Here is a 19809-nt window from a genome sequence, read left to right on the forward strand (position 1 = left end):
TGCGAGATCATGTTTCTGCACGTTTCTTTCCTCCATCAAAATGATTGTAGAATTTGTTAGAGGAAATAACAAAAAACATACAAACTTTGGAAGTAAATCACAGTTGCTTTTGAAATCGATGTTAAATTTGTAAAACAATTGAATGGGCAAAATGTTCAAAGAGTTGTTCAACAACTACATGAAACACAAATACAATCAAAGTAAGAAACGACGTTGAAAAAAAATCGCACACTTTACACTACACTTTATCAACTCGCATGTACTTCTCCTTTGTCGAACAACGGTTTGGGAAACCGGAATGGTTAGATTTAAATATTTTCGTTTCTCAATACGATTCTTTTCTTTTCTTTTTTTTCTACTATTTTGCTGCATTAAATATGTGTGTTGTATATGGTTTACATACCCTTTTCGGTAGAGCATGGCATATTAACTCTTAACTCTCCATCGGCTTTCCTTCCTCAGTAATTGACATGTATATTGTTTTCCTTTGCAATTTCGTTCATCGTTGTGCTGCGCTTTTATACTTATTTTCTTCTTTTTCTAATTCGTCTGCTTCTTCATTTTATTTTTCTTTTTCTTCTTCTTCTCCTTTCCTTTTAAAGTGTTCTTCTCTCTTTCTACCTATCAATATTTTTCTCTATCGACATCACGCTACGTTCAGCAGTTTGTGTTTGCTTTCTGCTTTTTTTAATTGTTCTTCAATGCACTACTTTTGTTCATTCGGTGTATAAATATTTCTACTGTTTTAGCAGGGGTTTTGGTTTTATTGTAGCTACAATTTCTAAAGATACTTTTTGATAATTTGATAATACTATTTCTTTTCCCATCTTGCTTACTTCTCCCTTTTGTTTGTTTCATTGCGGAGCCTATGATATATAAAGTGAAGTTAAATAATCAATTAATCAACCCATTCAATATGCAGAAACAAAAGTGAACATAAATTGTCATACATGCACGTGTTGGTACTGATGTGTGGCTGTGATCTTATTATTTCAATCGGATTATATGTTTATAGAAAGTCCATTTGAAATAAAACGAAACATAAAATAGTACAAGCTTACCATGTTCGATAAACAGAGGTTTCTGCTTTGACGTGTCGTGGATGAATTTGATCGTTGCTGACCATAGTATGTAAAGTGTATTTAGACAATATTCGCGTCATACCGAAAAATTGACATAAATAGCTTTCGAGAAAGATAGGAAGAAAGAGTGAGAGACACACAAAGAGAAAGATAGAGAAAGAAAGAGAGTATGACAGCACGAGTAAAAGAGACGAACGGAGCAGAGTATAGCAGAAACAAAAAAGTACAATAATAAGCACATAGTAAAAGGCCATTGAGTGTTTTCAACAGTTTTTTCTTCTGTGTTTTTATTCCTTAATTTCTTAATCTCATTTTCAATGTGTAACGCTGTTTCTTTTTTTTGTTCATTAAACCATTTTTCTTTTCTTTTAACAATTATAAACAAACGACGCCTAATGCCTTGTTGGTGGTTGTTGTGGTGGTGATGTTGATGATTGTTGTTCATTGTATTGAAGATGCGTTCTACTGGTTGCTGTTGTTAATGTGTTGTTTTGTTGTTGTTGTTGTTGTTTGTTGCTGTATGCTGTTTGTTTGTTTGTATGTTTGTTTGCCTAGTTGGTTCATTTTGGTGATCAATTGCATTCAATATATTTCTGCAAACCCTGCTTATCCTCAAAGATTTGTTCAGCTTGTTTAGTTGTCTAACATTTTTACTTCACTTTCACTTTGCTGTGTCTATCGTGTGTTCGTGTTAGGGAATCTGGAAGCAAATGCCAGGATTGAAATGGTTTAGTCGTGTAGTGCTTATGTTTGTTTATGCAGCGGTAGACGTGAGAGTGTCGCGTGAGTGAGGAGCCTACTGGGATTAAAGCATGACTACACACCCACACACAGACACATTCACACATGAGCTGATTGGCGTACTTACTGTACTCTGATGATGGGTGTTTGTGAGTGTGTTTTGTTTTAATAGTAGTGGGTTTTAAACATGATCATATATGTAGTATATATGTATATGGTTATGTATATTTATATAGTTTTGTTTCTTCTATATTTCAGGGGAGGTTGTTGAAGCAGCGTGTAGAAGGAAATAGTTGGGGAAAAACTATAAACTTGCATTCCTTTTGAATCATACTAACAAAAGCTCTCTTTTTTCAAAAAGGGGTGCTAAATTTTGAACTGACTCTTTTTAAATTGAATAAGATATTGAACAATATGAATAGTATTGTAATAGATTGCGTTAAAATGTAATTCAATGATGAATTATGATAAATAGCTTAGTAGCTAAGTAATCATAATCAACGTAAACTATAACCTCAACCATTTCACCAAAAACAAAATTTGGGTAAGTAAGGACCAAAGATACCAATAATGAATGTACAATAATGTAGCTTATTCGATTGATAAATGTCAAGTACAAATTATGCCATTATTTTCAGCCGTTACATCCTCCCGTGCCTTTTTGTTTTTTTTTCTACTGCATTTTCTATTTACTTTACTACATTGCTTTTCCACTAGTTTTTTTCTTATAGTTTCTTTCTTTCAATCCTTTGTTTGGTTTTCTTCCACTTAAGCTAGATAAATGTGAGTTAAAGAGTGAGATAGAGAGAAAGATAAATACGCTTTTCGCACACGATTGACTGCGTTTCAGTGTATGTGGAAATGTGTGTGTGGATGTATGTGGTGGCGCGTATGTTTAGAGACTGATCGCGTTCGGATGGTGTGAATGTTTGGAAAGGTATGCTGGTACACTTGTTACCATGATTATTAGTATTAGCTCTTGCCAAGTATTGCTTTATCCGGTGTGTAGTGTGTGCAACGTTTGTGTAAATGTGTGAACATTTACGCTTTGTTGATGTAGAGATGTGGTTTGTGATTTGTTTACTGTAGTTATTTTGTTCCGTTTTTATTAAGCAGCAGTTACAGTGAGTTGATGCAACGGGTTGGTTTCGTTTCATTTAAATTTGTGTCTTATTTTTTGCAACGTCTATGTTTGTTTCGTTTTTGTTTATAATATACATTCGCTACTAGCACATACACAGACAGGCACACGCTCACACATACACACACACATACAGGACGATCAATAAGTAAAGCGATGGATGCAGATATAAGAAAAGGATGGAAATGCAGGGAACAGGATGAACAGAAGCATATAGGGGAAAAATAAACCAGATAGAATGAGAGTAATAGTAAATTCCACTTTCAATGCGTCCCTTCAATGTGTCACCGTTTTTTATTCTGTTATTGTGCACGTGTATGTGTTTGCATGTTTGGTAGCGCCCGTGTGTTTGATGGGATTCCATGTATTTTTTACTTCTATTTTCCTGTTTCATATTTTAACGTAACATTATATTATGTTTCCCTTTCGCAGGAAACCCGATTATATCGATTGTAATATATTATTGCTCTTTTACACATTGATCGTATTTAACTATATATGAACGAACAAAAAACCTAAAACAATCAACATGACATCAATTGCACCAACGTGTGCTAGTATGCGTATGTAAGTGTAAGTGCATGTGTGTTTATGTGTGTGTGTGTGAGTGTGCTTACGTGAGCAGACGGAGAGCAGGGAAGGAGAACACACGTACACAGAAGTAGGCAAGCCAAGCCAAGTTATTGCTGAATTTGAATTGCAGCACCAAGCAGGCGAGCAGTTTGCCGCCATCTTGAAGTAAAGAGCAGTTGAAATATTTCAAGACCATGTATACTATTTGTGAAACATTTCACACACATCGAAAAATAGTCGAGCGTGCGTAATCATTTGTTGTTGCACAGTGCGGGAAGGGAAGATTACACTCACAGATACACACAGATACACACTGAATAAACAATGAGCTGATCGATTGATCGATAGGAGAAGTGGCTTCGAGAACAACCATCTTCCAGCTATGCAATTATCACTCGCTTCAATTTGTAAGTTCTTCTAAGCTTTACTTTAGCTTTTTCTTTCTTTCGGGGGTATTTTTTACTACTATCGCTCTTTTCGGAAGTGCACTTGAAGATGCTGCAATTCGATGTTTTTTTGTGTTTGTTTGTTTGTTTGTTTTGGATGTGTGTGTGTTTGTGGGTAATGATCGGTATCCACGATCGATCATCATCAAGGGGGAAAGAATAGAGAAGAAAGTAAGCAAAAATGTATAAACAGAGAAGCAATACACACGACAGACATGACGATGATGGAACACAGATAAACACAGTGACATACGACAGCAATAGCAAAACACGGCACATAAAGGTGAAACAGAACATTAGGCGAGTAGATAGTGACACATGAGTGAACATTGAAAAAAGAGCCCAACAGGTGCCCTTCTTTATAGGTGCCTGTAACATACACAACATACACTAACATCCTACCAAAAACAAAACAAAAAACCCTGCATCCAATCTCTTTGTCGACCATTCAACATAACAAAGAAAAAAACGAAAAAAAAACGGGAAGTTTATTCGAACATTAGCATGATGATGAGCGCTATATTTTCACCCGATTTCCTGTTTCAATATTATTCTACTCCTCCTGCATGGCGGTGGGTGGCTAGTGAGCTCAACGGGTTTCGTGTTGTTTCGTGCCAGTTACGAGTATGAGCAAACAAGATCCTTCGACGTCCACCATCATACGATCCATCACGAATTGTATCGTCGTCCTGGTGTATTCCAGCTGTTTCTGACAGTTTTTACTTTTAACTTCCCAACCGCTTGCACCTTTTTCCATAGACGCCACTCGGTTTTCTTTTCTTCTAGTGAACCTGTATGTGTGTATGCGTTTGAGAGATCAGAGCAGTTGGTGCTCTTTTTCGATGATTTTCATATCGTTTTCATTTTCTTCCGGGGCTGTTCTAGCTTTGAAACTTTGGTTTTACATTTTTGTTGATGATTTCATCCATTTTTTTTGCTAATTGTTTCGTATTTTAACTTTCAACGAATTTCAAGCAATAATTATGTATATAACAATAATGCTAAAGTTTCTCGTTCGGTTTTGCTTTGCTTTACTCCCTTCTATTTGCTGTTGTTGTCGTGTTTTGTGTGTTTGTGTGTTTTCTGTTTCGTTTATCTATGGTATATGCTTCAATCTAAATATACATTTTACTTCACACTTGCATTCACTACTGCCAATGACGTTGTGTTCGTTTCTGCTTCTAGATGTTTTACATGTTTATTATGCTTTTTTCTCATTCTCGCCTTGTTCGTGCTACGTCCACCCCGAGCACACGAGTGTGTCTGTGCTGTAACGTGTGGCTCTTGAAGGTGTGTTTCAACTTTCCTTTTTCTGTTCACACGAATGTGAGTAAATTGTCTGCATTTGTCAACGATGGTTTTGGAATGGTGTGTTTGTCTGTGTATCTGTTTGCGTGTTTTAATGGGTTCTTTCTTTCTCCTTTCTCTCGCTCTTTTGTATGATTACTTCATTGATAAAGTGCTTAAGTACTTGCTGCCGCTGCTTCTGATGCTTTGTTTTTATGTCGCTAAAGTTAAAACATGTTTGTTTGCAATCTCATTATTATGTTTAGTTATGTATTTATTTGCTTTTCATTACATTCTTAACGCTTTTCAATAAACTGGGCTAACGATCAAAAAAGGTAACGCGAAAAATATGCAATTTTTTTTGTTGGTTTTGTTTTGCATTGCATTTACTAACACGAAGTGTGCTGTCCGCGGGCACAACAAGTAAACCATCACGTACGCACACATAATGAGGGAGCTATCAACTGTTCCGTAGGTGATGCTGCTTAACGGTTCTCCCTCTACCGACGTCAGACGGAGGGGGGAGAAGCTTTGTTTCCAATATGTATTCCCTTTCTTCCTATTAAACAGCATAAAAGGAATTTTTTCAATGCGTTTTTGCGCACACACACACACACACACAGTTTTGCAAGCATCCAAATGAGAAGGGAAGCTGCCATGGTGTGTGTACCACACACTATCATTGCTTTGCCTTTCGTTACCAAACGTTTTGCACTTTTCTGTTTTTGCTTCTTTTTTTTGTTAATTATCACTTTGGAACTCTATCACAAACATTTACCACGTGATTACGGTTAAAAGGACAGCAAGACAGACCGATAGTAAAAGTGTGTGTGTGTACGTTGGAGAGAGAGATTGAGAGATAGAGAGATTTTGTTTTTAGAATAAAATGAGTGGGGCGAACAGTTACATTGAAGTTAGTTTGGGACACATGTGTATGGTGTGGTATTTTTGAATGCCTTTTGGCAATAGAACAACACACACACACACGCATACATGCGAGCACACTCAAGAGAAAGCAGGAACACACACACACATCAGCAAGTGTTCAGATTCGATAACACCGGAAACAATGGAAAAGCGTTCCACAACGTCGGATCCGGATCCGTCCGAACCCCAGCCCGTGTAACGCACTGAAACCGATCGATGCAGTTTTCACATCTGCTTCTGATTATTCTTTTCTTCCTCTTCATCTGAAGCAGACAACTCTCCATGTGCATAGGAGCTGCAAGGAGAGAGTCCCTTGTTTTGATCAAGAATTATCAACAAAAATAAAACACGGCTAACAACAACGCTTCGGTTCCGAACGTGCGGAAAGCGGAAAACAGTGATTAAACGTAACAGATTTCGCTAAATACGATGCTCATGATGCAGTAATGCAATTTTCCCTACAAACATAAACCTTTACATGTTTCATACTACAGTGTGTGTGTGTGAGTGTGGTTGAGTAAGTCTTTGGTTTAATGTATGAGGAAACAGGGAAAGAGGATGATGAAAAGAGTTTTTGTTTATTTGCAAAGTATCGGAAAAGGTGAAACAGAGTGTAGCTATTTGCTACTGGGTTTATTTGCTTTTGCCATTTTCTTTAGCATTTGTATGTGTGTGTGTGTGTGTGTGTGTGTGTGTGTGTGTTTATGTATGTGTTCTTGTTCAGGGGGAGATTAATCACAATTTTTGCTTATTGGTTGCCTGATGTAAGTTTAATTTTTTGTTTGTCTTTTTTTCTGGTTTTTTGTGTTGTTAATGTTTCGTACTCATTACAATACTTGTTTTCTTTATACTGCACTACTAATTTACTTATTTTTCTGTTTGTTTGTTTCATTTACTTCGCTAAGTGGGTTGTTTTTTTCTCTCTTGTTTTCGTCCTTGTTTCGCAAAGAGCTCCTAATATTTTTAACAATTTTTTGGAATATTTTTTTTCATTACTTATCATTTCCTCTTCTTCCCGTTTGCATACTGGGATACTACTCACAACGACTTCTTGGTGGAATGTACGCGCCCATCCCGAAAGCCAACCATTACCGTCCGTCGTCCGTTGCCCGTTCGACATTGAAGTTCGTGTCAGTGTGGTTGAGTTGTTCCTTGTTGGTGTGTGTATGTGTGTGTGTAGGCGGAAGATTGTTGGCCTTCCGTCGGTTACGCAGGTTCAGGTGTTAGTGCGTGATGCTAGTTGAAGGTGGCATACAGTTTCCCTTTACATTGCGAATTAAGCTGGCGACCAAGAGCGGCACGCTGATGTTGACTGTCTATCCGCCGTTCCGCAGAGACACACACACACACACTGGTGTGACTTCGCTGGACACACTCTTACGGCCTTCTAACGCATTTGTTGGATAATGATTGCGTTCGTTACGGCGATCACTACCTCTTCAGTCCAGTGTGGTGCACCGGACTATCGCTGCAGCGCCATTGCAATGGGAATGGTATGGTGGTATCGTGTTGGGCGGGATGGAAGTATTGCTATATCGCTCCACACGCTGTACGCGTTGTGTTTATGGTGTGTAGGTGTTGTGTTGTGTGACGGTTGTCGTCGTCTTCAAATATTACTGAATACTTGGTTGGTAGAGCACGCGCGGCACGTTGCACAATCACTGCAAGGAGCATTTGCCTTCGATTTGCGTCTTGATCTCGTTCACCTGCGTCTCTATGGAGTTTTTCAACTCTGCGCGGTACCGTATTAACGTTCAGCATGCACACACACACGATGGATGGGATGGGGTGGGTGGTCGCCGTGGTGGTTCGATTGTTGATAAGCGCGTTCGTTGTTAGTGGTGTTGTTGAGTTAGTAGTAGCGAAGTAGTTGAAGAAGGACGAGTAGCAGAGGTAGTGGTGGTAGTAGTAGTGGTAGTAGTAGTAGTAGTAGTAGTAGAAGTAATGGTAGTAGTACGAAGAAAGAGATAGAAAGAGAAGATAATACATACACTCATTAGCAAAACGGTTGCACCATTGCGCTGTAATATAATGTGAAACATTAGTGGCGCACACCCGACGTTTGGGAGCCGTCTGTGTACAGTCTTTTGCACCTTTTTTTTTGTTCAGTTTATATAGATGTTGTCTGCAAGGTGGGTATGTAACACAAGCTAGCCAGATGCGACGGGCAGCCAACAGACTAGATGTAACATATGCAAGTATTTATTTATTTATATATATATATATATTGCAGATAAATATTTGATTACAGACATATAAACAACTAGAGAACAAGAGATAGTGATAGTGGTGGAAGACAGATTGGGTAGAGGGTAGATAATTGTTAATACTCAAAAGAAGAAGAATAACAGCGACAGTAATACAGCCAACCATTGAACTGGTGTATAGTATTGTGTAAACGTAACACAAAACGTACAGTAGGCATTGTTTGTGAGTTTAGACAATGTTTCGTTGCCTCATTTGCGTATGACGGGGAGCACATCTTGTTTAAATAAGTAAACGCACCAATACAAACAATCATTTTGCGCGACAAAAAGGTATTACTTTTGAAATAATTCAATTGCGATTTGCATGGTTTACTGCCTAAAAGTAGACACACCGTAATGCAAATTGAATATTTTGATACATGATTTGTCTGTTGTTTTTTCTCCTATTGATAGCTCGTCTATGATCGTTTAAACAAAAGCTACTCCCGAGAATGTTGAGTGTTTGCTGTGGTGTACGTCTGTTGCATCATTCCCACATTCCATCGGGAATGAGAACCATTTGTGAGGATCATATGTTCGAGTAGTAAACGGGTACTTGAGCTGTGTTTCGATTGCGTTGTGTTGGAGTGGCTGGAGTGGTTGCAGTTTTGGTGTGACCCGCTAGCCTACCAAACAAGCTGTGGGCAACCCTGCGGAAGGGCTGCTGCATTACATTGTGTTTTGAAGCTGATGTGAATTAAACAGACAGGCGCTGTCCGTACCATTCATGTCAGCGTTCATGTTAGCCCAAACGCACCATCAGTTCTTGCGCTGTGCTACTTGACAGCCATGATTGATATGATGGTATTGTTTTCCACTTCGATCTCCACCTCGAAACGCATCCAATGCAATACAGGATCGAATGGCTGTTGCACATACAAACACACACACCATGGAATAGACACAATTGGGATGCAGTGCACGCGACCGAGGCTTATTATGGATGAAGTGCTATAACCAATGTACTTGTTTATCGTTATAGTATATTCAATGGACGACAAAAATAATGTAGTAGCTTTGTAGTGTTTGTTACCATTGATTTTCTGTGGTGAATTATGAAGTGGAATGTTTATACGCTTCATGTTGTTTATGTTAGCACGATAGACAACTACATGGTAAGGCTTTGGGGTCTGCAGGTATGTTGTCAAGTAAGGTAGCTGTGGTAAAGTTGAGTGAGTTTAATGCATATTTTAGGTGTGAAGTTTTTAAAGACAGTTTGCCGGCCAGGAATAGTTTTTATAGAGGATGTTGAAAGATGTTTTCCTTTGAAAAGACACAGCAAAGTGTCAAATAGCAATGTTGAAACGTGCATGACAATCGAATGAATGGATGAAGGGTGACAAGAATGGTGTAATGGCATTAGTAGATTACGGACCAACGTTTTGGAAGAAAGTAGGAAGATATTGAAGAAATTGCTTCGAAAGAAAGTGCTGCCTTGAGAATAATTTAATTTGCTGTTATTTTTCTCACCAAGGACGCGTAATTGATATTTATCTTGCATACTCTTTTCTCTTTCATCATGTTCATTGATCATGTTCATCTAAGAGTCGTCTACATGGTAGATAAATTTTGAACTAAATTGTAGTTTAATTGTTGTCTCTAGCTATCGTAATGGATTTTAAAACATATTTCAGTAAACAACATTTTTTGCTGATTCATTGACTAAACTTATGATCAAAAATATAAAAAAGATAAAAAAAACAAGGCTGCACCTTCTTTGAGAATATGGCTATTATAGAGGAAGTGCTCAAAGGAACAGATTAGAAGGAAACATATTTGTATAGGTGTAAACTTGTAGTGTATGATGCAGAGCGACTCAAGGCTCGTAGGTAAGTTTGTTAAATGCAGTATAGCTTTGTTACAATTACTGACCCGTGTGACATTTGTTTTGGTAAGAGGTGGAGCCAACTAAATCAGTTGTTTGAGTAAAACTGAGTATTGAAACTAAATCAAGTTTAAACGTGTGTTGAGTAAGACTTAAGCGGATAGTAAGAAAAAGCTAGTTAAACTATCAAACACGTACACAGAGAGCAGCTTATGGCTGAACATTGGAAAAGAAAATAAAATGTTTGAATGGATTGAAATCGTGTTATAAATAATCGCACAACAACACTAGAATGTGATAAAAGTTGAGCAGATCTAGGAAAGAGGAAAAACGTACACCCATGTTTGTAGACAGACATAAGATCGAACAATCATACAAACAAGTGTATAGAGAGAGACATTAAAAGAACGAGAAAGAGAGATATTTGTGAAAGAAAGTGCAACGGAGATAAAAGCGAGAGTAAAGAACGAAAAGACAAAATAAGAAAGTTTGACTGTTAAAGGAAACCGTAATGCATCTTCCATCTGCCTGTGAGTGAAACAGATCGTGCGCTTAGATCGTAACAACACACATGAAAGAGAAAGAGATGCCACCAGATGGCTGAATATCTGGTTGAGTCGATGCTTTGTTGCGCTAGAAAATTGCGACCGTATTACGGGCAATGCTAGTAATAGTTGCTATTAGTAACGATAGGACATCGTACCGTTAAAGGTAATCGAGACAATTAGTTGACATCATAGTTACAAGGAAGGAAATGCGGAAAACACATGATAAGGATAAGAACATCGACACAACGATAGAAAGTATATTGTACAGATCCTTTCACAGGCAGCACGATCTAGCGCCGCACTCTCGGCTGTATATAATGCCGTCCGAGGTGTGTTTAGTAGGGCGAGGATGGTTTGATTTAGTTGCCACGTTTAGCTGGGTAATGGGTTAAACGCAATGTTTGCATTGCCATTTTAACAACTACACACAAAAACAAACATTTATCCTTATATTAGCAGGGTTCGGAAACGTTCAGTAACATGGTATTTATCGATCGAAACCGTTTACGTGTAACAACGTGGGATCTGGACGGGGAGAATTTAAATTAAAACGAACAAACAAAAACATACGAGAAGGCAAGTAGAAGAGAAAAATGGAACAACATCTCTTGGATTGTTAGCAGAAAGTGTTTTTTTTTGTTACACTACACAATATCTTGCTACTTACTTCGATTACCGGTTGATGGTTCGCCATCTACAAGAAACGGGATCAAAATGGTTTGCTTTGGTGGGTAGTTCATTCGATGAAGAGCTGATGTGACTGATTTGGTGTGGTGGAATGGTGGCAATGGTCTTATCGTTTTGTTTTTCTTGTTGTTGTTGCTCTTTTTAGCAAAGGAAAGAGAGTGGGTTGTTTTTGAGGGTATATGCAGTTTATGCGTGAGAGTGACAAACAGACCGGGCAGAATGTGTGCACTGTGGGGGAATGGTTGGAGGCTAGGAAACGCTGAACAGCTCTCCTACCGGGTGCAACGGGAAGGGTTATCAGTATCTGAGAGGACTACGGTTTGTAAGTAGTACTAGCGAAAGACGAAAGGAAAAGATAAAGATGTTATGCTAGAAGGACAGAGACACGAGCCAAATGCAGTGGATTGCGCTACAGTGACTTAAGACGGTTCAGTCCGAAGAGAGTAAAGGTCGTTATCTTCTGCATACCGTGCGTACTCATACGTACTCATTCGAATGAAATCTTGCAATGTTTTTTTTCGTCAATGTGGAAAACGTTATTTCATATCATAAGAAGGATTACAGCTCCTTGATTTGTAGGTGTTACTTGGAATATATTGTCGATTTATCATGTTTGTTTCAAGATTGTCGATAATCGCGTGTTTGCACAAAAAAATATCAAAAAAGTATGAAAATAATAAAAGTCATTATTGTAACTGATAAATCATACGACACAAACGTAACAGAAATCGAGTGAATGTGAATGATTCTACCAATGCGATTTATACCTGTTACACATTTCCATATTTAAACATCGAGAGACATTTCGACATTCTAATCTACTGTATTGTGAATAATTTGCCATACAAGCTAACATCCTTATCAGTTACATACTGATGCATCATAACAACATCCATAATGGTGCGCAACACTTATATGCTTTGTATTGTATAGTTAAATGCCATATCGTTTTACTCTAATACACCGCAATATCTGTAAAGAGATCTTTGGCACTAACTGTGCTAAATGAATGGTAAAATGATGATGAATGTAACGGAAGACGAAAAGAAACAATAGTATAAAAGCAAGAAATGATAAAAGAAAACAGAAGGAAGGGGAAAGAAACAATCTCCAAATCATAAGAAAAAGTATACAATTTTATTTAAAAAAAAATGGACAAACATAATACAACTGATACATAAGGTAATATTCGAATACGACGCAACAAGAGGTTACTCAGTACATTTCGATGCCGTTGCTATTGTCATTCATTATCGTTTTGAGGTAAATGATTTGTGCTGTTTTGCTTCACCGTGTGGGTCATCCATTCACTTCCCATTACAGCTAGCACGTTTTTGTATGTGTACATTGTACATTCCTTTTCCACCATTCAAATGCATCTCAATGTTAGCAAATGCATCGTATGAAAGAATGCTCTCTCAAGCCCGAGGACCAACTGTTTTTAAGGTATTTGTATGTATGTGTGTGCGCTGTGTGATTCATTTCTCGTTGTTTCTCCTCCTCCTCCTGGATAGCACCCCCTCCTCTCCCCCCCCGCCCATTCCCATCCTACTTCCAGCAGGCAAAGCGACCAAACAGGGTACGTGCACGTCCGCAATACTTACTCGTGAAGTCGTCTAGATCCTCCTGTTCCGCTTCGGCCGCAAGCTCTTCGGGCGTTTTCTTCTTCCGCATCAGTGGATTTGGTTCCTCCTGGGGTGCCTGTTCGACAATTTCCTCCTTTTTCTTTATGTTATACTGTAATGAACAATAGAAACAGAGAGAGAGAGAATAAGAAAGAGATGTAGTGGAACGTGTCAAAATGTGTGGCTGTAGAGAAGCGGTTTGTGGTAAAGTGGCTTTGGGATGGACTTCATGGAATTGGCCAATTACGGATGATTGCCGTAAATCAGTGTGCATCGTTTTCCTTGCACTGTTGGCTATTATGAGCGACTTAGTTGAACCACCACCGAACGTCAGTTCGCCGCGTGGAAGGTGAAGGAAGAAGGTGCCGAGATTCATTCTTTATTTTTTAGAAGCTTCCACTCCCATCCACCAGGGCATGTAACGTGCCTTAGAGGTCTGTGCTAAGTGTGAATAGCTTTCTTTTTGACTGATTTTGTCGTTTTTGAGGTTCGTCATCACCATTATCATCATTGGTGGTGTGGTGTGGTGCCGAAACGGGGCAAATGTTCGCTCCGCCATCCATATTCTATTCTTTTCTTTGTGCACAAAAATGAGAAATAGACGCCGTTTGGTGCAAAACTCTGTCGACGGCTGGGAGGCGCACGACAGGGCTACATATTTTTAGACCAGCACGAATGGCTCATTATGGCGGTAAATGTTTTCGACAAAACAAAAAAAGGAAAGGCGCACATTTTCAGCCCCCTCACACGGTGCGTCGCAAACGATTGTACGGATGGCCCATTACCACAGTCAATCGAGGATGATGGCGCATCCTGGCAGAAAGCTAACTTGTTACCGAACGCTGCTGGCAGGTGGAAATTAAGTGGAAGAAACAGGTGTGAATTGAAGCAAAGCATACACACACACAAAGAAAGATTCGAACCATTCTTCTGCTCAACCAAGTGGCAATGATGTTGATTGGAGACAAAAATTCGTACCACTGCTTGCGCTGCTATTCCCCGGTGTCGATCGAAAGCTGGCCAAATAGCGATTAAGTAGTGATCCTAGCGTGCCAGTGCTGGGAGTTGCTGCTGCGGGATTCCGCCTCATTTGGTGCACGTCGTGGGCCAAATCGATCACATTACGCAATCACGTGCCGTGCGGCACTTTTGTCGGCACATTAGCGACATTCGTTCCACCGTTTGGCACCATTTTGGATGGCTAGCGCCCTTCACTTCCATTGGCGCAAGCAAGGGAAGCAGAAGTTAACGAGAGAGGAACGATTGAACGCTATTCTTTTTGCCCTTTCGGTGCCCACAGACTGTGTGATTTGCTATCAATCGACTCGTTTAATCGTGGGTTGCGTGTGTATGGGTTTTTTTTTGTTGGTTGATAAGTTTCTCTCTTTCTCGTTTACGTTTTTTTGCGGGGAATTCTGGGATGGGGGAAAAGTTTGTCCTGGACTTTGCCGTTTATCCGCACACAGTGGTCCAACGATGGTGGTTAGAGTTAATCGTAAAAGTTCGCAACTGATTACAGCTCGTTTGATCCCTTTTAGCTTTTTGATTCGACGAGTGAGTAATGGGGGGAAAGATTATTGAATGTGTTTGTGTGTGTGTGTGTGTGTGTGTGTGTGTGTGTGTGTGTGTGTGTGTGTGTGTGTGTGTGTGTGAGATCGGTTTCCCGCACTTGATGCTACGATTTATTTACTCTGCTTTTATATAAAAATACACAGCACTGCATCACGATGATGCTTGGGTGTGTCACGATGCGTAAAGCAAAGCAATACAAACAGCATTTTTTGGTGAACTCTGGAAGGGGTTTAATTAAAATTTCTTCACCAGTGTGCACTGAAAAGTGAGGGAAAAAAATAAACCGATTCCCGTTGCTGTAATTTGACTCGCCCTGCTGGACGCTGCATTTGGCTGCCCGCGAAGCGTATTAACATTTGAGCTGCAGGATAAAGACACCGTATAAATCGCACTACGCAGAAGCAAATTGACGCGTGTAAAAGTCAGAATGCAAAAGATTCAGTAGTGTAATTTAAATTCATATTCCCTTGCGTACACCATTTGAGGCGTTAAAACCCCATTTCACATTTCCCGGTAGTAGAGATTAATTTCACCATCCGCTCTGTGCTGCGAATCGAAAATTGAGGGCTAAAGAATGATGAAAATAATTGACCTAGTTGTATGCGTGGCTGGTTGCCGTTGTAACCGAACCGAGTCCAATTCAACGATGCCAGCCAGGCTTACTCATTATCTTTACTATGTGTATGGAGCCCGGGGATGATCCGAAAAAGGGTAAAGCATCTCGGTGTGATTGCAGCAGTGGTTTATGTTTTAATACAGAGAGACAGCAAGAAAACACAAAAGCAACATATCGCTGAACATTGTTTGCTTTTGCTAGTTGACATTCTGGCAATACGGTCCCGCGAAAACAGACAGAAACGGGGAAACACACATTTCATTTTACCCGAGTATGCAGGTGTACGTGTGTTGACGGTCCTCGCTGATAAGCTCCAGTGCGGTCGGATGCATCGGTGACAAAAGTTGTTTCCTTTTGTATCGCTTCCCGGGGCTGTCGAGGCGGTGGCTCAACCGTATGGGGATGGTTTTAATTACACATCCTTCATAATTAAATTAGACTGCCACGCGCGTGGCTGACGGTGAGCAAGACCTGTACGTACACGCGTGCCCGACGACAACACACACACCCGGTGCATGTAGGTTGTTAGATAAGAGATGTTGGCAGCATAGCGGACGAATGCTCTGCATGGCTTAGCAAGGCTTCAGAAGCATCTAGCGTCCGATACTGCTTGCACGAAGCCGGTGCCACCCTTGATTCTCTGTCTGCCACAGTCAAGGCAGACAAGTCTTACGGATGGAAAACAGCTTTCCATCGGTCGTTGTCGGATGCAATTTGTGGCAGCAAGCGTAGCCCACGTCACTTCGATGCTAATGAAAACGCTATCAGCGTTAAGCGGCGTGCGTGAGACTGTTTGTATTTGGATAGGGGAAAGGTATGTGAAGCGAAGTGAAGACAAAATGATCAACTAATCTTGCTGCACATTTGCATGCACGGTTCATGGGCAAAATAATTATAAAGCATGTGGAAACTGTAAGCTGCTAGCTAGCGCAACCTGTGTTTCTAGTACAAGAAATCACAAGATTCGTATTGGTTTGTTATAAATGTGAACTAGTGTAACAACCGAACAATACACAAAATCAGCATGTGTAAATGGCAGCTTGCAACGCAGAATCTGCACAACGCAATACCGCCCACCCAACCCCTGGTAAAGTAGCGCTCGCGCGATGATGATTGTACAGGGGGCCAGACATCCTTCAAGGTTTGCAAGGGCTTGCGGGGCGCTTTTGCGCAACATAATGGACAATGGTTTGATTGCAGAAATCATTAGCGAACAGACATCCGGGACTTGACGGCTCCGGCCCGTTTTCCGTTTGAAGAAGCCACTCGACTGAAGAGCAGCAGATGTAAATACACTCGTTCAGGTCCACTTGAGCGCCCTCAGCCCAGCTTTCGCTGTTGGATACATTCATTCAGCTACCTTCGCCTACCTGACTGGGTACCTCAGGCGGGAGTACCAAACTTGGGGAAGGATTTCCTATGCAAATTTTCAAAACGCTTCTCTCCTCTCAGGGTGCATGATGATGATATGGGTGCACCATTTCCGCTCGGTTGCATTGTGTCAGTTGTTCGATCCTGCACATAGTTCGCTGTGCTGCTCTTTAAGTTGATCCGGCAAAGGTTGCCATAGTGATAGTTAGTTGCCGATCATGGATGCTAACTGGAGTGGTGGGGGTTGATTTATAATGGCGCGAATGGTCCATGTGCTTTGGTGTGCTTTGTCACACGCTTCTGCACTAATCAAGCGAGTGCACTTCACTGATTTACAACGGTGCGAAGTAATTGAAAACAACGCGAGGTGCGCGTGGCACATTCATTAACGGTAATGAACTGTCCGTCGGTGCCGTTAATTAATAGCACCATTCGAATGTGTCGGTGTAAAAATAATGCGACAATCACTATAATTGTGATGGTTGTTTTTTGCTGGTGAAAATTACGTTTAATTGGCTTTGCGTTGAGCATGGGTAATAGATAGCAAAAATTAGCGCCACTTGGTTCGTATAATCCCACCTATAATGAATATTTCGAATTCATTCGAGAGCAGTGTAACTTGTTATAATTCTATACCATTTGATCAAATGCGGGATTTATAAGGACACGTTGTTTTACATTTTAAAGATCAAAAGACGATTTTGTTAAAGTAGTCGTAAAATAAATTCTACAAAAGGAACCCGTTTTCCCAATGAAATCAGTACCATCTACTTCGTGTTGGTCTTGTTCTGCAAACTCCTTCTACGCTGGAAGGTATAAATCAAAACTCCTAGAAACAAACGAGTGCGATGCGATTGTAAGCAAACTATCTAACTAACTAAAACTTTAAAATGATTATCGTAATCCACGAGAAGCAGTATGTCCCCGGAAGGCAATAAAAGCGGTAACAGAACGGTACTACAATCTGCACGTTGCTGTTTCAGCATCACCGACAGTACGGAATTGAAAATGGGCGGCAAATTTTGCTCTTCTTTCTGACCTAATCCCACCACCAGCGTAGGATACACCGGTAAGCCGGATTGGGGGCTAGCATTTTCCTAGCTGAGTACGGTTGGTTTCAATCCAGTGTGTTCTACGGTACGGAATGCTGTACAGTTAGTCTAGTTGGCGAAACTTGTCTGCCTCATAGGGCACAAGTTACAACGGCGGTGCGCTTTCGGGGTGTTGAGAAAACGAGATAAATCTATAAACGTTCTCGAGCGTAATCTTTCCAAAGTGCGAAAGTGCACCATTGGAAAGGAAGGGCAGGACTTTGAGATTGTAGGTTCTGTGAAATGTTTCACTAGACCCTCAACTATTTTGTTAATGTGGAAAGCTAAGTTTAAAAAGAGAATTTATTTGATATTTTCGAACATATAATAAAGGCTGCATTTGCAATATTTGCTTTAGTTTAGTACAAATGTACAATTTAGCGTCTCATTTCTCCGTAATGAACTTCAAAAATTGTTATACGATGTATTAATGTGTTTAATATTTAACAAATACAAAATTTTGCATCATTACTCAGCACGATATTACTTTCTTTCCAAGACACCCCCCAATCTTGCCCATCATGACAGCCGCCAACCGTGTGAGAGCTGCACCGTTAATCAAGATGTCTTGGCAGTCGTTGTCTGCTAAATGGCGGGTTTGCGGGCGAATGTTTTACGATGGGGAAGGTATGTCCCATCATCACAAATTCACCGTGGCAAGACCTTTAAAGGCAAACATGTGCCCCAAGTACTGCCGCAAGTAATGTAATGAATAATGTGAGATAATAAGATTGACCGAAGCGTTAGCGTAAAGCGTACGAGCAAAAGTTTGTCGGATTACCGTGATGCGCTGTTTTACGTCGCAGATAAAACTCTTGCGTAATTGAGCTTTCGGAGGTAACGTACAGGCACAGATGGGTGGGGCAGAAAAGGAACGCTCAAAGGTACCGGGCGTATGAAAGGTAGGATAAAATTAGGCCTATTAGGTCTTCCGGATCCCATCAATAAAGCTCATCATCATAAAATTTATGCGTTGTGCGTGGGGCGTATGTATGTGTAGCAGCAACATAAACCATCTATGCTTGGCTTTGAACCACCGGGCGTCTCCTTTGCCGTATGTGAAAATCACTGGGCGTCTCCACCACAAAGACCATGCGTCTCCATTAGGATCCCGAGTGAGAAGTGGGAGAATATTAACTATGTATATGTGGAGCTCATTTCAATCACAAACCATTACGATAAAATTGAGTTTAAATATTGCAGTTTGTAGCTGTATGTTCACTGCGTGAGTTGTTGGTTTTATAAAACTAAATAATTCTCGAAAATCAATGTGCTAACGCATGAAATATAAAAAAATAAAACAACAACATCAAAAACAAACAAACAAGCAAGAAAACCAAAAATCATCGAATATTACACACCAGATTTACGATGCTTGCTGTCGACAGGTGCACTACCGGAATCAATCTGACTCCGTTAGGGAGTCGCTCGTATAAAAGGACTCCCTACTAGAGTCAATTTAATCCCACGCGTAGGCATACACGAGAAACACAAAACACCTTTCTCTCTCTCATACACGCATTGTGTCTGCTTTGGATGAGAACTTTTACAACTTGTCGTTTTCCTTTTTTTCTGTACATTCTAGCGGATACAATCACACTGAACACATACACACAGCGGCGCACTGTTGCTGTCTCTATTTCAGTTCCGTTGCAGTAACTTTCACTTTAAACTTTCACTTTTTGTTTTGCACTGAATGGAAACAAAAATTTAAAGCAAACCAAAGTTTAAGGGAAAAAACAAAAACGTGCGGCAAACCCAAACGATAATACAGCGCAGTTCCTCACCAATAGGAACAGGGCGCACGGAGAGCCGCATAAAGAAGGAAGCAAAACAAGGGAAAAGCGATGGAAAGAAAAATACTTTAAAAAAGTTTACAAAACCGAGAATCGTTGCAACAAACATTGTACATACATACATACACACAAATAAACACGGCGCAAGTGGAGGAAGAAACCCCAACCGGGTGGGCTTTAATGTACAAGTAACGAACGTACGGTCGAAAGTGAAAAAACTAACCAACCCACTTCA

At 40.1% G+C, this 19809-nt stretch overlaps 1 protein-coding gene across 17 annotated transcripts in view; it reads right to left on the bottom strand.

Annotated features, from left to right (window-relative positions):
• Positions 1 to 1746: 1746 nt before the first annotated feature.
• LOC121590998 (complexin) overlaps positions 1747 to 19809 on the bottom strand; it is a 166213-nt gene continuing 148150 nt past the window's right edge. For 16 of the 17 annotated variants that reach the window (XM_041911259.1, XM_041911264.1, XM_041911263.1 and 13 more), the window contains 2 exons: positions 13108 to 13240; positions 1747 to 7929 (listed from right to left, as the gene is read on the bottom strand). In XM_041911259.1, the coding sequence (XP_041767193.1) occupies positions 7856 to 7929; positions 13108 to 13240 (207 nt within the window). In that variant the 3' untranslated portion in view covers positions 1747 to 7855. The other variant, XM_041911266.1, reaches the window with a different exon arrangement.

The sequence above is a fragment of the Anopheles merus genome, chromosome 2R (assembly GCF_017562075.2).
Source record: "Anopheles merus strain MAF chromosome 2R, AmerM5.1, whole genome shotgun sequence".
NCBI classification, from domain to species: Eukaryota; Metazoa; Arthropoda; class Insecta; order Diptera; family Culicidae; genus Anopheles; species Anopheles merus.